Here is a 19152-nt window from a genome sequence, read left to right on the forward strand (position 1 = left end):
CTTATTGTTTCATCTGCTCTCATGATCATCAATCAATTCCTCACTGCATGAAAGAGTCCCCATCGTTGGTCCCCAGTGCTGGATCGTTCCAGCTTTTCTTTCCATCCATTCATTATTGCAATAAAGTCTTCTTCTGAGAATTCCTGCAAGGGACAGAAACAGGTTCGTTAAACTTTGAAGGGGTTTATGGTATTCAGTCATGTGCACGTTCAGTACATTTTCTGCATGGACACCCCTGGTCTACAGTTTCACATCGTCCTTGTGTCTGATTGAGTTCTCCATACTAACCTCAATGAATTCTTCTTTGATGGACTCGGCTCTCTGCAGCTCCGTCTTAATCACTTGAATGAACTGGGCTGTCCTGTCATCAGCTCGTACGTGGCAGAAACCAGCCTCCTGGATGAACTGCAGTAGGAGAAGGAATAGATGCTTTAGTAGCCACTGCTTTGAGGGCTGAGGACTATTATCACTGTAAAACAGGACCTATCCTCTGTATTTGTGGAAGAGTTAAAGATTTGATTGTCACATGAAGTGACCACAGTAATCTGAGTGTTCAAAAAATTAATAATAACAATCATAATACACACATATTTTAGGAATGTACCAAAAAAAAAAAAAAAACAATATAAAATTCAATGGTTAAAGCGCAGTCGTGTGATGGCATTCGACCCTCCTGCTTCCTGTAGCAGCTCAAAGCCTGCAATGTTTACAAGATGGCGGATACCGTGGATGCTCTGTAGACTCATGAGGCCATTGTGTGTAGTGATGCACCACAGTGAACGAACAAACACCGTGGTCAACGCACACTTGTCTGGATACAAGTCAACGTGTCCGATGAGCGGTGTTTTGACAAGTATTAAAAGCATTTAAAAGACTAACAGCATAGATTACGGCATTAAAAGTCTCTAACAGCGTAACTTCACCTTCGCTGAATGAATGCGTGCTCACGCGGGCAGGGGATGCCGATTTTGCATGCACCTGCGGGGCCATTGCCCCCAATCAGGGGCACCCGGGCACATGCAGGCCCACCCACCACCCTGTTATAGTGCCTCTTCATTGGGGAGTTAACATTGCCCTAACCCGTGGGTGTGTTGTGGGTGAATGTACTGTATATACAGTATGTCTATAAAGACATCTGATTAGGTAAAGCCAACAAAATGGAAATTTAATGGAAATGCGTAAACTGACACAGAAACTCTGAAACAGAATTGGGGACATTTTAAAACGGAAAGTCAGAGGTTCATAATTAATATATAACAAAGCTGTAATATTTGGAGGGACTTGCATTTCCAATTCCCACAATTTCCCTAAACTTTTTTACTGATGTCATGTGCAAAGCTATGCCCAAATGCTAATAAGTTTTAGTTTTAGTTCCTGATTTAGTTAATGGTTGGTTTGGTTGCTTTGTGCCCTTTAATTTCCCAGCATGTCAGTTAGTGAGTCAATCAGGATTTGATTTGTACTATAACGCTGCGTTCACACCAAATGCGTCTTCTGCGGCACTGAACGCATCTGCCACACGAAACATACTGCAGGGTCCGCAGGATCAAAAAAGCCCCGCCCACCAGCGACACATTGAACTGGGTGAGTTTCACTGCCTGCTGAAGCGAGGAGCTGTGCTCCTTTTTCTCCTCTCACAAACATAAACCACCAGTGAAAAAAGCCGGTGTGATTAGCGGCTAATGCTACCCTAGCTAAGTGCCGACTTTCAAAGATGAAAACTACAGAGAGAACTTTTTTCTGCTACTACCACCTCCTCACTGATTCTCCTCCACGCCAAATCCTTCCTAGTCCGGTCCCAGTTATAAGGACCATGTCATACAGCTCCAGGTGGTCACATACAGCTTCTACTCCATGGTTGAATGGGTGAACAGACCGGTGTCCGTGTTAACGGTCTGACGTCATCGTCAACAAAGACTCTGATTGGCTTTCATCATGCGAAACAGTCGCAGGAGTTCAATATTTTCAACTCTTGCGAATGTGCGGATATGCATAAAATCGGGAGCGCGCTCGCACGGCCAACGCTCTTGATGTGCGGATCGGACTGCACTGCCGCACAGGAAAGATTTCGCATCTGGGACGCATCTATCCATTGACTTTGTATGTAATTTGGACGTACGAACATTTTGTGATGCATCCGGTGTGAACACAGCATTAGAGCCTGAATATATGTTTTAATTCATACATCAACAAATACATCAAATATCACCTTTTAAGAATCCCCAATATCTGTATCATAACAGCCCGAAAAAAAAAAAAAAGAAATCACATCTCGGTCGACTTTTTCACTGATATTTGTTTCGTTTTTTATTATTTTTAAATAAACATCATTAAATTGTATCACTATTCCTCCTTCCTCCCATTTTTCTGTGCTTGAGTCCTCACACATCTTTCTCACTCTGACAGCTAATGGATAACATAGGAAAAGAAAAAAGGTATTTGGTCAAATATGTCAAATCTTTTCTTAACCAGGTTTCGCTTGTAGCATTGTTTGAAAGGGTTGATGATGTATGTCATTGAATGAGAAGTAATCTGGAGAGCTTTGAACACAGATCGTTTCCTGACTTCTCTGTTTCACCTGCATTATACAGGTGCTTTTATTTGTTATTGTGGTCCTTCATCCTTGGAACCCGTAACATGGCATTTATATCAACAAATTCAACCCAGAAATGTCTTTCTTGTAGGACTTTATTGAGTTACACATATTGAGATTTATATTTGGTCCATATTGCCCAGCCCTAGTCCTCGGTGGAATTGACAGCAGTAGTACATCAGGTATGATGTCAGGAGCAATAGGAACAATGTTTATTGTAATATATTACTTAAAGGTGGAGTTCAGAAACACTTTTTGTTATACTGGGTGAAATATAATAATCACAATACATTATGTATTTAGAAACAGGAAATGAATGAATTGAACCTCTGCAGCAATGGAATCCAGTAAAAACTGACCAATCCCTGCCACTAGTCCAAATGGAAAGAACAAATTAGATGCGTTCATGTACCCACGCCGTACCCAGGCCTTACCCACGCCCCAACTATTTAGTGCAGTGGTTCCCAACCTTTTTTTCGATCGTGACCCCATTTTTGATGACCTCAAATTTTGATAATGTTTGAGCTCAGATATTTAATTTTTTTTTGCTGCATTTTAGCTGAACACAGTTGTTTAAGATTGTGTTTTTAATAATAATAATAATAAAAAACTATTTAAATTTAGGGATGTAACAATTCACTCAACTCCCGATATGATTCAATTCACGATACTGGGTTCACGATATGATTCTCCCACGATTTATTTTACAAAATGGGACTGTAGAAAAATGATGACTGAAAAATACTGTACTATTTTCCTTTTATTTTTCATTGTCAAAAGAATCACTTGATAAATTACTCAAAACAATGCAATTTAACTAAAAATAAATCTTGAATGAAATAAATAAAGGAATAATACAAATGAAGAAGAAGCCTATTAATTTAAATTCTGGTTCTAAAGTAAACAATGCAAAACTGCATAATAGTTCTTTTTCTTTTTAAAAGTGCAACTGAAAATGTTTTTTGTGCCTTAACAATTGGACTTTAAAAAAAAAAACCAGTCATTTCACTGTATTTACATCAGATATTTGTTTTTGGACCAGCAGAGGGCGCTGGTAACCCAGTGGTCGGTTGGCATGCAGATATTCTTGCAGTGAAGAAGAGATGCTATGCTAGCAGACAGAGCTAATAGAAAAACGTGACTTTTACAGATATTCACGTAATATTACAGATATTCTTTCGGCGCTAAAGGGGTAAGGAATCATTTATGAACATGTTTAAGAGTAGAAGGCGGCCAGAAAGAGAGTAGTAGGAGATTCTGCCCGACACCTACGCTTCTGGACAAGAGAAGGATAAATAGATAGCGCCCTCTGCTGTTTAAAAAAAAGTACTGCGATTCAATTTTCAGAGTATCGATATGAACCGTGATACCTATGAATCAATTTTGAACTGCCTTACAATTAATTGTTACATCCCTATTTAAATGTTTTAAAAAATTCAGGCGACATCACATGTCGTCCTGACCACAAGGTTTAAAAACACTGATTTAGTGCCTCGTGAATAGATTTATTTCAATAGTTTTTTTTATAATTTACGGTCATCTCCTTCCTGGTGTGGGACCAAGACTGACATTTTATTTGTTAATTTTCCACTCTCTCTCTTTCAAGTACCCCCTGTAATGCCACTGCGTACCCCCATTTGAGAACCTTTCCTTACATACCTTTCCATATTGTGCTGGTGTATAAAGGATGTAGCCTCTCTGTTTGACGTATGCTTCAAATGCTGGTGTCCAGGGTTTCTCTCCACAGCAGTAGTCACTGATTAGCAGCTGACCGCCTGGCTTTAACCATGACTGGACACAAAGTATCAAGAGACTATTAGTGTTTATGATTTCCTACCTTATGGAATAAAAAAAACAGATTAAATAACGTTTTAAATAAGCTCACATGAAAGCGTTTAAAAAGAGCCAGTTTGTCATCAATGTGCAGGATTGTGTCTCGACTGTAGATCACATCGAATGAAGCTTCAGGAAACGTTCTCTTAGTGACATCAGCCACCTCAAACTGCACCTGAGGTTACCAAACCAAACCAAAGTCGTTCGCTGAATATTCTGTTCTCTGTGTAGTTCAGTGGCATATGCGTGACATGTACGTACCAATGGTAACTTTTCATTTCTTGCTCTCTCCATAGCGATGTCCACCATGTTGTCGGACAGATCCAGGCCCAGCACTTCAACTCCAAACGTCTTGAAAAAAGATAGAACAATATTTATTTTATAAGAAAATTAGTCATTTTCTACTGCAGTGGTCTCAAATACCCCCTTTCTCTAACTTTTGAATCAAAGTACCCCCTTTGTTCGACTAACACATTTTGCTCAAAATTCCGTGAAAAACAACTCTATAGCATAATGATGGAATGAAAGAGTGATAACACACATTTAAAAGAATCTAATTTTGTAAATAAGTGGAAAGAAACAGTATTTAGTGCCTCCTGAATAGATTTATTTCTATAATTTTTTCATCATTTACTGTCATCTACCTCCTGATATGGGATCAAGACTGAACCTTTTATTTTACGTTCATGTTCTAATCAAGATCATTTCTATTATCATTTTGTGTCATTTAGTGTGTTTTGTTGTTGTTTGTCTGTTCTTTTTATTATTCAGTATATTTTTTCCTTATTCTGTGTGTTTTTGTTGTCATTTTTTGAGTTGCTGATAATATTTAGTATGATTGTAATTTCTTAATTAAGAATAAACGTTAACTTTTAAATTATTCTCTCTCAATGTTTGTGTTTTTGGTGTCGTTTTGTATGTTTCTCTGTCATTTTTCTTTATTCTGTAGTGATCTCGTGTATTTTTCAGTCATTTAGTGTCTTTGTTGTCGTTTTGTCTGTTGCTGGTAATATAAAGTAAATTCCTCTCTTAGTGTTTGTGTTTTACATGTCACTTTGTGTATTCTGGTGTTGTTTGTCTGTTCTTTTTATTATTCAGTATATTTTTCACTCATTTTGTATTATTGTTGTCATTTTGTGAGTTGCTAGTAATATTTAGCATGATTATAAATTTTCAGTTAAGAATAAACATTATGATGTTTTCACTTGTTAATTTTCCATTCTCTCTCTCTCTCAAATACCCCCTATAGTGCCATCACGTACCCCCATTTGAAAAACACTGTACTATAGAAGCGTATTGCATTTGCTAAAAAAAGTGTTTTTTTTTCTAATTTGTTTTTTGGGGCTCATTTTATTTTTTTATTATCGAGATACTTGGAAATCCCGCGAGAACATCCGCCCTATGGCGACTCCTTGCTGCACACTGTGCAGATCCAGTATTTCCAGCAGTCTCCTGATCATATCTTCAGCCTGAATGCACTTCAAATGCATAATTTTATATCCATGGAACATGGCATATTTGTCGAACTGATCATGGAGAAACTTCACTATGTCCTGCAGATCTGAATGGGCTTTCCTCCTGAACAACAGCAAAGTCCTCAGGTGCCTGCGTAAAGTCAGGTATTTTTCACAGCATAGGGGGATTGTGTGGCGCGCGAGCGAGTGCCATTGGTGTGGAAAATTTTACAATGTATACATCTCTGAGGGCCAAATTTAGTAAAGTAAAGCTAAAGTTCTTTTTTTGTTGTTGTTTTTATCTTTGTTCCAGCCTTACCTTTAAGCTAAAAGTTATTTGTTGAATAGGAGAAGGTGATGATGAATATGGTAAGAGACTGAGTCATCCTTGGTATATACAGGCCCTTTCCAAAAAATTAGAATATCATGGAGAAGTTTAATTTCAAATTTCAAAAAGTATTTATTTGTTTATCTTTACATAATTTGGGCTTCCAGCTCATAAAACCCACGAAAACAGGAATTCAAAAAAATTGAATACTGTGAAGAAATCACCATTAACTTCTTGGATTTTGCAGAAAAAAGAGGAGAAGAAGGACTGCACTGTTGGCCAGTGATCAAAGGTCCTCTTTTCTGATGAAAGTAAAGTGTGTCTTTCAATCAAGGTCCAAGGGTTTGGAGGAAGACGGGTGACGAATAGAACAGAACATTGCACCCCGAATCATGACTGACTGGATATTTCACACTGGATTTAACTGAGAAGTAAATGGTAATTTCTTCACAGTATTCTAATTTTTTGAATTCCTGTTTTCGCCCACGGAGGAGCCCACAGACAGGTCGTGAGACACACACACACGCGCGCACGCACACACACACACACACACACACGCACATACACGCACACACGATAATCACCTCTGCACAAACTTTAGTTATCAATTCATTAAGCGCATGTCCCATAGAATTAAAGCACGGAAATCGCACAGACTATTTTTATTTCCAACGGCAAATATACCCCTTTATAACACTACAGAGTAGGTATGTAACGATTAATCGTAAGGCAGTTAAAAATCGATTCATAGGTATCACGGTTCATATCGATGCTCTGAAAATTGATCCGCAGTAGTTTCTTTAAACAGTAGAGGGCGCTATATATTTATCCTCCTCATCTAAAAATGTAGGTGGCGGGCGGAATCTGCTACTACTTTCTTTCTGGCTGCCATCTACTCTTAAACATGTTCATAAATGATTATTTACCCCTTTAGCACCGAAAGAATATCTGTAATATTATGTGAATATCTGTAAAAGTCAAGTTTTTTTCTATTAGCTCTGTCTGCTAGCGTAGCATCTCTTCTTCACTGCACAGAATAACTACATGCCAACCGACCACTGGGTTACCAGCGCCCTCTGCTGGTCCAAACAAATATCTGACGTAAATAAAATGCAATGACTTTTTTTTTTTTTCGTTTTTTAAAGTCCAATTGTTAAAGCACAAAATACATTTTTAGTTGCACTTTTAAAAAGAAAAAGAACTATTACGTAGTTTTGCATTGTTTACTATAGAACCAGAATTTAAATTAATAGGCTTCTTCTTCATTTGTATTATTCCTTTATTTATTTCATTCAAGATTTATTTTTAGTTAAATTGCATTGTTTTGAATAGTTTATCAAGGGATTCTTTTGACAATTAAATATGAAAGTACAATATTTTCTAAAAAATAAAGTCTACAGTCCCATTTTGTAAAATAAATCGTGAGAGAATCGTATCGTGAACCCAGTATCATGAATCGAATCGTATCGGGAGTTGAGTGAATCGTTACATCCCTACTACAGAGTATGTACACCTCTTTATACATCCAACCATCAAACACATACTCATTTGCCAATAATTGACAACTCTACTTAAGCTCCCACATGAATACGTACTTCCGACGGGTACTGTACTAGTGGAAAAAAAACAAACCAAAGAAATTACTTATTCAGAAAAATCTGATTTTTTTCTCCAAGTGATTGCAATAGCAATACGCTTTCGTAATCTTCTTTTATTAACCATGTATTAAATTTTCTGTCTCTTACTTTTGCCATGTAGAAATCTCCCCCGCCGATGCCACAACCCACATCCAGAACCTTCTGTCCAGGTTTAAGATTCAGTAGGTCCACAAATTCCTGTTCAACAAAACATGATTAGCACTTGTATTTGCCATCCAGTAAAAAACAACAGAGCTAATGCACTTATATCTGTTTTCTCAAACTGGAATTGTACTTTAGTGGTGCTGGGCCCTCCTGTGCTGACGTAACCTGACCCAAACATCTTCTCATAGCGCAGGATGCCACGGCTGGTGTACTGCTGGTTATCCAGGAACTGCTGGAAAGTGTTGAAACCGTTTTGGGAGTTGGAGGAGCGGGGAACCCTCTCCAGCAGCCAGCAGATTTGATTTGGATTGTTTTTTATCTGGAAACAGAGGATTTAAGTGAATCCGTTTCAGAATACATAGCAGACTCGTTATAGTCCTGATGATTATAAACAACTACAATGTCTTTACCTCAACATAAGTTTGAACTTTCTTCTTTAACACAATGTCAAAACCAAACTTTTGGTCAGCCTTTGGAACCTCCACCTCCACTGACGTAGCCTGGTGGGTGTATTGTTCCTCAGTGCGGTAACAGGTGGGGTTGAAGTCTCTCTTGCTGTCACCTTGATAGAACATTATATTAACAAACAGTTGTTTCAAATTGAGAACGTTAAACACCACACAATCTGCTATAAATGAGACAGAGATTCTTCTTTGGGATCATTTGAATGAAAGCTTAAACATACACAGACCAGGGTTGGGGTCAATTACATTTTTCAGTTACGTTTTCAATTATCCATGTTCAATTAAAATTCAATTACTATTACAGTGACCAGCATTTTCTCCATTTAAAAATGAATTGCAATTGTTTTTATCCTCAGAAAGTCAATTAAAATTATGTTCTCAATTGCTAAAGTTCAATTACATTTAAGGGTGTAACAATACATGTATTTGTAGTGAACCGTTTCGGTACAGGACGTTCTTCGGTTGAGGTACAGGGTTGTGCACGGGTGAGTTCCCGGAACGGAAGATACGTGTGTTTACTTCTGCCTGCAGCTATATGTGCAAGTCCGTGCATGTCATGGGTAACGCTAGCGAGAAACCAGAGCTGGAGGCCCCTCCCCTGTCGCTAAAGTCTCCTGCTTGGGAACACTTCGGCTTCCAGGTGAAATACTGCAACGGAGAAAGACCAATGGATAATACGAGGACAGTGTGCCGACTTTGTTCAGCTGAGATCGGGTATGTTCTCGGGAACACGACAAACATGCTAACTCACTTGAAACGGCACCACCCGAGAATATCACTGTGACAAGAAACGTCCTTTGTGCAAACGCAGCTGACTTTGACATTCAAGCAAAAATTCAGATCTGGTCAAGGCTTTAACAACTGCCATCTGAGTTTTTATAGCAGTGGATAAAAGCTGTTAACAAGCTATGAGGAGCTTATTTCTTTTTAATAATATTTGATGTATTTTTTGTTTGAGAATATTATTATTACCAGGCAGCACTTTACAACAGTATAGTAATTTTTTTAACTTTATTTTCATATTCTGTATAATGTTAAATACATTGTTGGTTTACTAATGATTTGAATAAACAACAAGCAAATTTATGTTTTGCATTTTTTTCCATACTGTACCGAAAATGAACCGAACCGTGACCTCAAAACCGAGGTACGTATCGTATCGTGATTTTTGTGTATCGTTACACCCCTATTTACAATAATACAAATGACTGAATCTAAATTAAATAACCTAATAAAAGTTAACGTCCCTCTTGTGTTAGCGTTCTGTTAGCATCTCTTATGATAACAGGTCCTAAATCAGCTGGAAAATTGTTATGCTTCCTAATCAATGAAAATAAAGGTTTTAATATATTTGGTGTGGTGTCAGTATACACCGCCATTTCAATTCTTTAAAATGGCAAAATGTGGTAAAGCTTGGTATGAAACATGTTCTAATAATAATAATTAACTACACATGTATGAAACTGTCAATAGAACTGTAAGACGGTTCCCCAATTTTGCATTAAATTATAATTGAAGTTTTTTATACAATTTTAATGCCAACTGCAATTACAAAGTCCATTATCTAAACTCAATTAAAATTTAATTCTGATTACAACAGCAACATATTTTTTAAATGAAATTACAATTATGCCATAATTGTAATTGATTATCGATTATACAATTGTAATTGACCCCAACCCTGCTGAAAACTGCAAATTTCACAAAAATGTAATCATTACAACATGTAAATGAAATCAAATCAGACTTTGAAGAGATTTTTTCTTGCATTCTTATATGAAATGAATAAACCATGCCACTCCTTTTCATGAAGTCAACAATGACTAACTATGCTCCTGCTGCACATGCAGAGCCTCAGTGCACAAAGGAGTCAAACTGTTATGTTGACAGTTATGAAGTGATTTCTTAGAACAATAGAAAAGAGCAGGTTTTACTTGTGGGAGAATAAAAATACCTGAGCGGTGATTGCAGGATTCCCTGAAGAAAAGAAAGCCTCCAGGCCGCAGCCAATGGAGCATTTTCTCCATTAAGGACTTCAACTCCTCGTCACTCAGATACATCAGAAGCCAGTTGGAGAAAATGAAGTCAATACTGAGAAGAAAAAAAGACACAGACACATTATATTTCCTTCATAGTTTATTTCCTGTAATGTTTTTCTTTCCTTTCTATCGTGTACAGCAGGGAAAGGCAGCTGTTATCACAGTGGGGGCCACAATATTATGATCGTCTAAAGCAGTTGTTCTCAAAATGTTTTGGCTTCTTTTTTATTTCTGAATCTAAGTACTGTACCCACTTTATCCATATACAATATTATGCTCTGAATTCAATAAAAAAAACAACTATAGAGAATAATGATGAAATGGATGAGTGATAACACACATTTTAAAGAATCAAACTTTGTAAATAAGTTGAATGAAACAGTATTTAGTGCTTTCTGAATAGATTTATTTATCATTTACATTCATCTCAGTCCTGGTGTGGGACAGAGACTGACTCTTCTATTTTCAGTTTATGTTCAAATCAAGATCATTTTCATCATCATTATTAGGATTCGTTTTGTGATACATCATTTTAACCAAAAATTCCCATATTTTTAATGTTTTTATTTGTTAGTTTTCCACTGTAGTGCCATCGTGTTCCCCCATTTGAGAAACACTGGCTAAACCAAGGTTCAACATTCATGTCAGCATTTAAAATAATGACTGATCTGAGCATTAATACAGGAAACAACAAACGGTTTGTGTGTTTTTGTAATCATTTAGAATATTTTTCTTTCGTTTCGTAAATTTTTCATGTCGTTTTGTATATTTTTGTGATTTTGTGTATTTTTTAAATCATCTTGATTTTTTTTTGCCATTTTGTTTGTTTTTGGAATGATGTTGTGTTTAAAAGTTGAGGTTTCATTAATTTTGTGTGTATTTCAAGTTGCATTAATGTTTAGCTGGAAGCTGATGTTTCTGAACATGCACAAAAAATTAAAAAAAAACATTTGCGTTTAGCAGATTAATATTATATGTTGCAAGAAAACTTGATGGGAATAAATAATAATGTTATTTTTCATCAATGATCTTTGTGAAATCTGTCTAAATCTAAATATAGAAATTCCTATATCAGGGGAGGGTGGTTTCGGGAACACCTCTGACAAGGATGATTTGCTGCACTTATAGCGAGGTCCCTTCTGCTTTATATTATACTGTTTCTGGCACTATGATGTATATTTAAGTTAAAACTGAGCAAAGCAATAAACCATCTTAACAACTAACCTGCCTGTCTGTGTCAAAGACCCTTAACCTAGGGCAGAGTCTCTAAGGCTACTTATTTTTTCCCTTTACATGGTGCCACAAAGGGTTGGGATCAATTACATTTAAAATTACTTCTTCAATTATCCATGTTCAATTTCAACTCAATTCCAAATACGTTGACCCACATTTTTTCCAATTACAATTAAAATTACCATTATTATTTTTCCCCTGAAAGTCAATTACAATTATTGAAGTTAAATTATAATCAATCACAATTACTGAGCCTTTATTAAATAATCCCATAAAAACCTTTAATTCTTCTTGTGTTAGCTTTGTGTTAGCATCTCTTATGATAACGGGCCAGTTTTGACCCATGTCAATGATTTGTTTTCCATCTCTTGGTTTCCTTGTTAGGCTTCCTTATCCATCAAAAATATTGGTATCAATATTTCTGGTGTGGGCATCAGAGCCTTTTTTCTGTCAGAATATCCCTAAATTTCAATTTCTTTTTAAATGGTAAAATGATCATTAAAAGAACTGACAGGTAAACTTGAGATTAAACATTTTTTATTAAGTGTTAACTTCGTATGTGTAAGCCATTGAACTGTAACATGATTCTCCAGTTTTGTTTAAATACAATGTAGATTAGCTTTTACAGAATTTCCATGACAATTACAAAGTAAATTATTATTATTATTATTATTATTATTATTATTATTATTATTATTATGGCTTTGCTGCCATCTGCTGGTCAGTTCTGGCTGTAGGTATTGCATCATTTCTATTACCTTGAGAATAATGTGTGGAGAAGAGTGTCTGTAGTGGTGTTCATTCTCACAAGTGTGAGAGACAGAAGTTTAAAACAAGACTCAATAATTTCGTCAAACAAGTTACTTGGCATTGGCATTAAATATGGAGCTGAATGTTCATCTAAGCAGCCCAAACACTCAGGTATACATATATATATATATAGATATATATATATATATACACACACACACACACAAACTGCATATTTACGCACACACATTTGTGTATGATACTACATTCTACATTGAAGCAATAAGCCTTTTAATCCATAAATCATTGAATCACTTTAAGATGTAATAGAATAATTACATTATTAGGGGAAATATATTTTCCCTGCCCCATAATGTAATAACGACGGCACAAAGTTTGTACATTTTGGGGTCATCATCTTGTTATATTATTGACCAGTTGTAACATTTTGGTTTTTATTGAAAAAAATAATAATTACTTATCGGGCTCAGCACTTTTGTTACATTTTGGGTCACAATTCGGGTCTTGTTACATTTCGGGTCATTTTGGCTTAAATTAATGAATCAGTTTTCAGTGAGAGTTAACAAATAAATCAAATAAACCAAATTATTTTACAGACAACTCAATTTATTTTATTATTTTTAACTTTTGAACAATTTTGTGTTTATATCCATTTGTATGTATTTCTATATATGTGTAAATCAGTGTGTAACCGTTAATGTATTTAAGTATTCTCAGCAATTGTGTCAAAAGTCACCTGTTGTTAGGAATTTCCAGTTTTGTGACATCAGCTTGGATGAAGGTTGCATTGTTATGGTGGCCATTGTTCTCTTTGTTTTTCTCCACAAAGCTTTCCATGAAGTCCACAGCAGTCACGTGCTCAGCCATGGTCAGGAAGTGGCTGGTGTATCGGCTAAAGGGACAGAATACAGTATCATATAATACATCTGTAATCTTTCTTTAAATATGCTTTCATGGCAATAGCTGATAGACTGAAAATAAAAAGGACATGGTAAACCATACTGTCTCTACTTAGTGCCCTTCAGCATCAAACCACAGTGCAATGAATGAAACCGTGTGACGCACCCGATCCCCGCCCCCAGCTCCAGCACCCTGCACCCACTCAGACTGGGCAGCATGGACAGGATCTCTGGCACCTCCTGCTGAGTCAGCTCCTTAGCGTGAGAATCCAGCATCATCTCCTCCACGGTGCCAGTTTGAGAATGTTCCTTCCAGAACTCAATCATATCCTCACGAACTGTTTAGAGACACATGGAGAATCATTAGCTCATGTTTCAGTAACACTACTCAGTCTGACAGTGATTGATAAGAGAACTTTATTTAGAAGAAATGACCAAATATGAAATTGCAAACCAATAAATCGATTGTACTCGATATTAATGCAAATACAATTACTTGCATATAAAGAAATTAAAAAATAGGAATTGGAATGTTTAAATCATGTGTTAACACCTTACTTGAAGTTTTATACATAAATGCTGACATCACGCTGTCATTATTATGACATAACACCTGTAATTAGCATGAATAGGTCTTATGAAGGCTGTAATTAAGTGTCGTGCGTTACCCAAACCCTAACCCAGGGGTCTGCAACCTGCGGCTCAGGAGCCTAATGTGGCTCTTTGACTATTTTGCAATGGCTCCCTATAGCTTTAAAATATATATATTGAAATAAAAAGTTGTTATTTTCTTACAGATGCTATGAATGATTAATAACAAATAAAATCAATATATAACAATTTGTTAACTTAAAAATAAATCACGTTGTGCAATGACTCCAGCATCTTTCTACTTCACCTCCTGCAACATCTACAGACCATCAACTTTCCTGTGACAAACCTTAAGTTTTAAATCCCTGGTAAGACAATTAAACCAACAAAAACACTATTCTAGAAGAAAATAGAGATTATAATTGTGTGGGTTAAATATGCATGCTTTACGTGTGGCAAGAAATGAGTAATTAGCATGTGTTCACCACATCATCATTTTTTGTAGCCTTTCAATACATTAACTAAAAAAAATCTTCTTTATATAACATTGTGTTCATGTAAACTGAGATGTGCAAGAATTTGAAGATGCAAGATACTGTTTTATTTCTTGATGTCAATTTATTTTATTTTTTAAAGTTTCCATTTACATGATCAATAAAAATCAACATTAAATTAAATCAAACATTATTTTATATCATTTTAACTGTATATAATTTAATACACTGTATTGTCTTCATTGAGAAGGTATTTTTTCGGCTCCGGAATGACTTTAATCCAGGTGAGATGAGGCAAAATAGCTCCTTGTAGAGTAAAAGTTATAGACCGCTGCTCTAACCTAATCTAACCTAACCCCACTAGATCCCTCCACCTGAGCCAAAAAATGCCAACATAGCTCCAAAGGTGTCATAATTAAGTAAACGACACTTAATGACAGCCTTCATGATAATGACAGCCTTGTGTAGAAAACTGAAGTGTTACCAATCATGCAGATTTACAATCTCTCAGTAGCATTTTTTAGTGAACATTTGATTTTAATTCCAATTTTTAGAAAGAAACGGTACAGACTTGTACACCCCATTTGCTTTACATATTTTCTCAGACTTCAGAGATAACATTATGTCACAAACGTCCACACTGGCTGCTCGATTTATAGATCATTGACTATAGTCTTGCGTGGTTAAGAAAACTGGTATGGCAAATCATTGAAAACATGATTTGTGGCTATTTCCATTCACTAGTGTACACGTGTCTGTCAATCTGGAGGAATTATAATATGAATTATATCATAAATGAATGAAAAAAAGAAAGAAAAAGAAACCTTCCTGCATTATCAACAATGACACATGTGACATAGTTCATATTGTGGTGTCATCTTTATATTACCTGACAAATAAGCCAGACCTTCCAGACAGAAGCAATTATAAAGAGATTATTTTGAACAATGATATTTGTAGCTGCATTCATACCTTGAGCCATGCTGATCTCTGATTGGATGATTCAAATGTAACTAAACTGAGTCTAAATCCAGTCCAAGAAGGAATATTGTTCTAGTTGTGATATCCAACAGAGAGCAGGTTAAAGGATGGGTGGGATCTCTTTAAGTATAGTGGGTGTGGAGTGGGTCCTGACCAGGTATCAAACTGGCCATGAGGGTGCACCCAATGTGCGCGAGGCAGAGGGGAGGGGCGCACATTGGGGGTCAAGGTCTCCCATCTCACACACACGCACACATGCGCACACGCACACACACACACACACACACACACACACACACACACACACACACACACACACACACACCACTAACCTGACAGACCAGTGGTAGCCAGCTGTTTCCTGGGGGTGGGGGTCCCGGGTCCGCTGAGCTGAGCCGGTGTTTGCTGACGCGGTAGAAAGATCGCAGGCATGCGCCGATTGCGCAATATTGCCTCATGTACTGTAGGTGGAGCGACACACAGAGACTGGTTGAATCACTGACTGATAAATACTTCAGTGGATTATATTAATATGATCAGGCAAAAATAAAGATAATCTTGAATTTAGTTTTTTATTTTAATAATCATTATTTATTTATAACCCTGTGCATTGTTGTTTCTTTTTGCTGCTGCCTTTCCACTGTTTCCAGAAAGTATTTAAACACCTAATGTAGCCGAATGGTCAGTGTGTTTTAGTCAATGGATTTTCCATTCAGAAAAATTAGGATGATTTTAATTTTTACATTTAATTTTTTTAATTTAAAATGAAAGTTCAGGGTCGAGAAGAGATAAGCAAAACTTTAAAAACCGGTTTATTTTTTTCTTCTAAAAGCAAAAGCATTAACTCGTGGAAGACAGAAACACAACAAAAAGTACGTTTTTTGATACGATTGATTAGACCGGAAGTTGCTGTTTTCAAAGTAAGAGCGCATATGAGGACTGTTCCGTGCTTCACCCAAGAGCACAAATATATGACTTGTATCCAGGGCTGGCGGCTGGCGGCTAGGCAGTAAAGACAAATGCTAAGGGCGCTGTGGCCTAAGGCGGGGTGCTAGAAAATTAGGGGAAAATACGTTACTCGAATTTTTTTTATTTTGAAAATCTTCCGGCGCGCCAGTGTTTTCCGCCTCCAAGATGGGGTCATGGTTGTTTTAAGTTCCGGTTGATCGGCAACCCAGCTGCATTTGTGTTAAACTCCTACCGTGAACCGGCACAAACGTCCCGAATTAAATCAATGGATCGACGCTCAAAAAGCGACCTTTAATCGGATTCAACGGTGAGTGTATCGGTCTGTTCAGTTTTAAGTACTATAATCTTTAAAAAGAGATATCTGTAGTTTTCCCGTTTGTTTGTAGCGGAGGAGCTAAGCGCCATGTTGGAAACCCGGCGAGCCATCGACTCTTCACATTACATCTAAACGAAGTTACGTCAAGGTATAGAAAACTGTTATTTCTTTTTGAAAGTTAATTAAACCGAAGCAGAGGTTGGACTTCAGGGAACAATTGGATGTTTGATAAACGCTTTCATTTGTTGTTTACACCTATTTTTTTCCTTGATGAAATTACCTTTTTCTATTTTGTAAACCAACCTTGGTTTTGAATGGGCCCAATTATGAAAATGAATGATTATGTTGTACAACTTGAATTACTGATTGTGAACAATCTGAATATTGCAATGACTTTATGAATGCCTTTTTTGTACATAGTTTGCAAATAGTTGTATACAAGTATGTTGTACAGCTTTTGTATATAGTTATTACGTATTATAAATGTAGCTTATGTATATATTTTTTGTTGCAAACAGTGTGGTTATTTAAATCTGATGTTAATTGTTGTATGTACAATATTTTATTGCTCTTATTATTTATTCACAGGAGGTTTCTTTTGTGGTAAATATATTGATATTATAGTTCATATTTTTTTTATTTCACATTTTTTAAGCGTCTACATTTTGTGAAGTGTTATACATTAAAGACAGTGGTAAAAACAATTCTATTCAATTTCTTTTAAGTAAATCGCCTGTCTTACGGGGTAACTCTCGCTGTCTTACGGGGGTAACTCTCGCTGTCTTACGGGGTAACTCTCGCTGTCTTACGGGGTTACTCTCGCTGTCTTACGGGGTAACTCTCGCTGTCTTACGGGGTAACTCTCGCTGTCTTACGGGGGTAACTCTCGCTGTCTTACGGGGTAACTCTCGCTGTCTTACGGGGTAACTCTCGCTGTCTTACGGGGTAACTCTCGCTGTCTTACGGGGTTACTCTCGCTGTCTTACGGGGTAACTCCCGCTGTCTTATGGGGTAACTCTCGCTGTCTTATGAGGTAACTCTCGCTGTCTTATGGGGTAACTCTCGCTGTCTTATGGGGTAACTCTCGCTGTCTTATGGGGTAACTCTCGCTGTCTTACGGGGTAACTCTCGCTGTCTTACGGGGTAACTCTCGCTGTCTTACGGGGTAACTCTCGCTGTCTTACGGGGTAACTCTCGCTGTCTTACGGGGTAACTCTCGCTGTCTTACGGGGTAACTCTCGCTGTCTTACGGGGTAACTCTCGCTGTCTTACGGGGTAACTCTCGCTGTCTTATGGGGTAACTCTCGCTGTCTTACGGGGTTACTCTCGCTGTCTTACGGGGTAACTCTCGCTGTCTTACGGGGTAACTCTCGCTGTCTTACGGGGTAACTCTCGCTGTCTTACGGGGTAACTCTCGCTGTCTTACGGGGTAACTCTCGCTGTCTTACGGGGTAACTCTCGCTGTCTTACGGGGTAACTCTCGCTGTCTTACGGGGTAACTCTCGCTGTCTTACGGGGTAACTCTCGCTGTCTTATGAGGTAACTCTCGCTGTCTTATGAGGTAACTCTCGCTGTCTGATGGGGTAACGCTCGCTGTCTTACGGGGTAACGCTCGCTGTCTTATGGGGTAAGAAGGAGAAAAAGAAGAAAAATGAGGAAAAGAAGAAAAAGCACCTCCAAAAACAGAAAAAAAAGAAAATTAAATCGCGCAAATAGAAAGTGTTGAGGGCCAAATTTGTTCTTGTTTTTTTTTTTGTGTGGTCCCTGGTAATTACAGTGGAGGTCCCTGGTACTTATGGCAAAGGTCCCTGTTACATACAGGGGAGGTCCCGGGTACTTGGAGTATAAGTACTGGGTAACTGCATGACAACGTAGGGTGACTAGTGTGTACTTTCTAATACAGCCCTGTAGGGCTGCACAATTAATCAAATTTTAATTACGATTATGGTTCCCATGATTAAAGAAACCTAATCATCTGCAATATTTACATTTATAATAGTGTATTTATAAATTTAGCCTTTGGTACATTTTATATTTTAGGGTAAATGTTTTAAAATTATTGTTTTAATAATTCTTATTTAATGCTTCATTTTGCACTGTAAACTGTACACATATTGTTTGTTTAAAAGTAGTGTAACTAGTTAAAATCGCTGCTTCTCTGTTATTCGTGAACGGATTAGGCTGAAATTTGGTAGTTATAATCTATGGATGTGTACGCATCGAAGGTCGAAGCCTGATTTTTGATATGTTTTCTAATGGACGAGGAGTCGCAAAAAATAATGTGCCTGACATGACCTATGGTTAGTTGAATATGTGATTAAAATTGATGAATATAAATTACATATTATATTATAAATAAACAAATGGCAGTGGTACTGTGAGATG

General features: G+C 37.1%; 1 protein-coding gene and 1 long non-coding RNA gene across 4 annotated transcripts in view; one reads left to right on the top strand and one right to left on the bottom strand.

Moving 5' to 3' along the window:
• Nucleotides 1–15938, bottom strand: pmt (phosphoethanolamine methyltransferase). Of its 2 annotated transcripts, none has more exons than XM_028460159.1 (12): nt 15815–15938; nt 13583–13754; nt 13254–13409; nt 10429–10565; nt 8421–8572; nt 8141–8329; nt 7954–8043; nt 4688–4777; nt 4479–4601; nt 4253–4384; nt 289–405; nt 1–143 (listed from the first exon to the last, which is right to left on the bottom strand). In XM_028460159.1, exons 1-12 carry the CDS (start codon nt 15912–15914, stop codon nt 33–35), a joined length of 1569 nt encoding a protein of 522 aa, XP_028315960.1. In that variant the 5' UTR covers nt 15915–15938; the 3' UTR covers nt 1–32. The 2 variants fall into 2 exon arrangements, with proteins under 2 accessions (XP_028315960.1, XP_028315961.1); XM_028460160.1 differs by lacking the exon at nt 15815–15938 and adding an exon at nt 15474–15757.
• LOC114471388 (uncharacterized) overlaps nt 15651–19152 on the top strand; it is a 21277-nt gene continuing 17775 nt past the window's right edge. For both annotated transcript variants that reach the window (XR_003674967.1, XR_003674966.1), the window contains exons 1-2: nt 15651–16758; nt 16838–16915. This is a non-coding gene — a long non-coding RNA (uncharacterized LOC114471388). The remainder of the gene's footprint in view (nt 16759–16837; nt 16916–19152) is intronic.

Source organism: Gouania willdenowi, chromosome 10, assembly GCF_900634775.1.
Source record: "Gouania willdenowi chromosome 10, fGouWil2.1, whole genome shotgun sequence".
Classification (NCBI taxonomy): domain Eukaryota; kingdom Metazoa; phylum Chordata; class Actinopteri; order Blenniiformes; family Gobiesocidae; genus Gouania; species Gouania willdenowi.

What these genes read in the sequence shown, in the direction of transcription:
- pmt (XM_028460159.1), bottom strand. Translation starts at nt 15,914, where the DNA reads ATGCCTGCGATCTTTCTACCGCGTCAGCAAACACCGGCTCAGCTCAGC. An exon ending in ATCCTGCAATCACCGCTCAG is followed by an intron (nt 8,573 to 10,428) that starts GTATTTTTATTC and finishes TGTTCTATCAAG; the next exon opens with GTGACAGCAAGAGAGACTTC. An exon ending in CACCAGCACAATATGGAAAG is followed by an intron (nt 406 to 4,252) that starts GTATGTAAGGAA and finishes CTCCTACTGCAG; the next exon opens with TTCATCCAGGAGGCTGGTTT.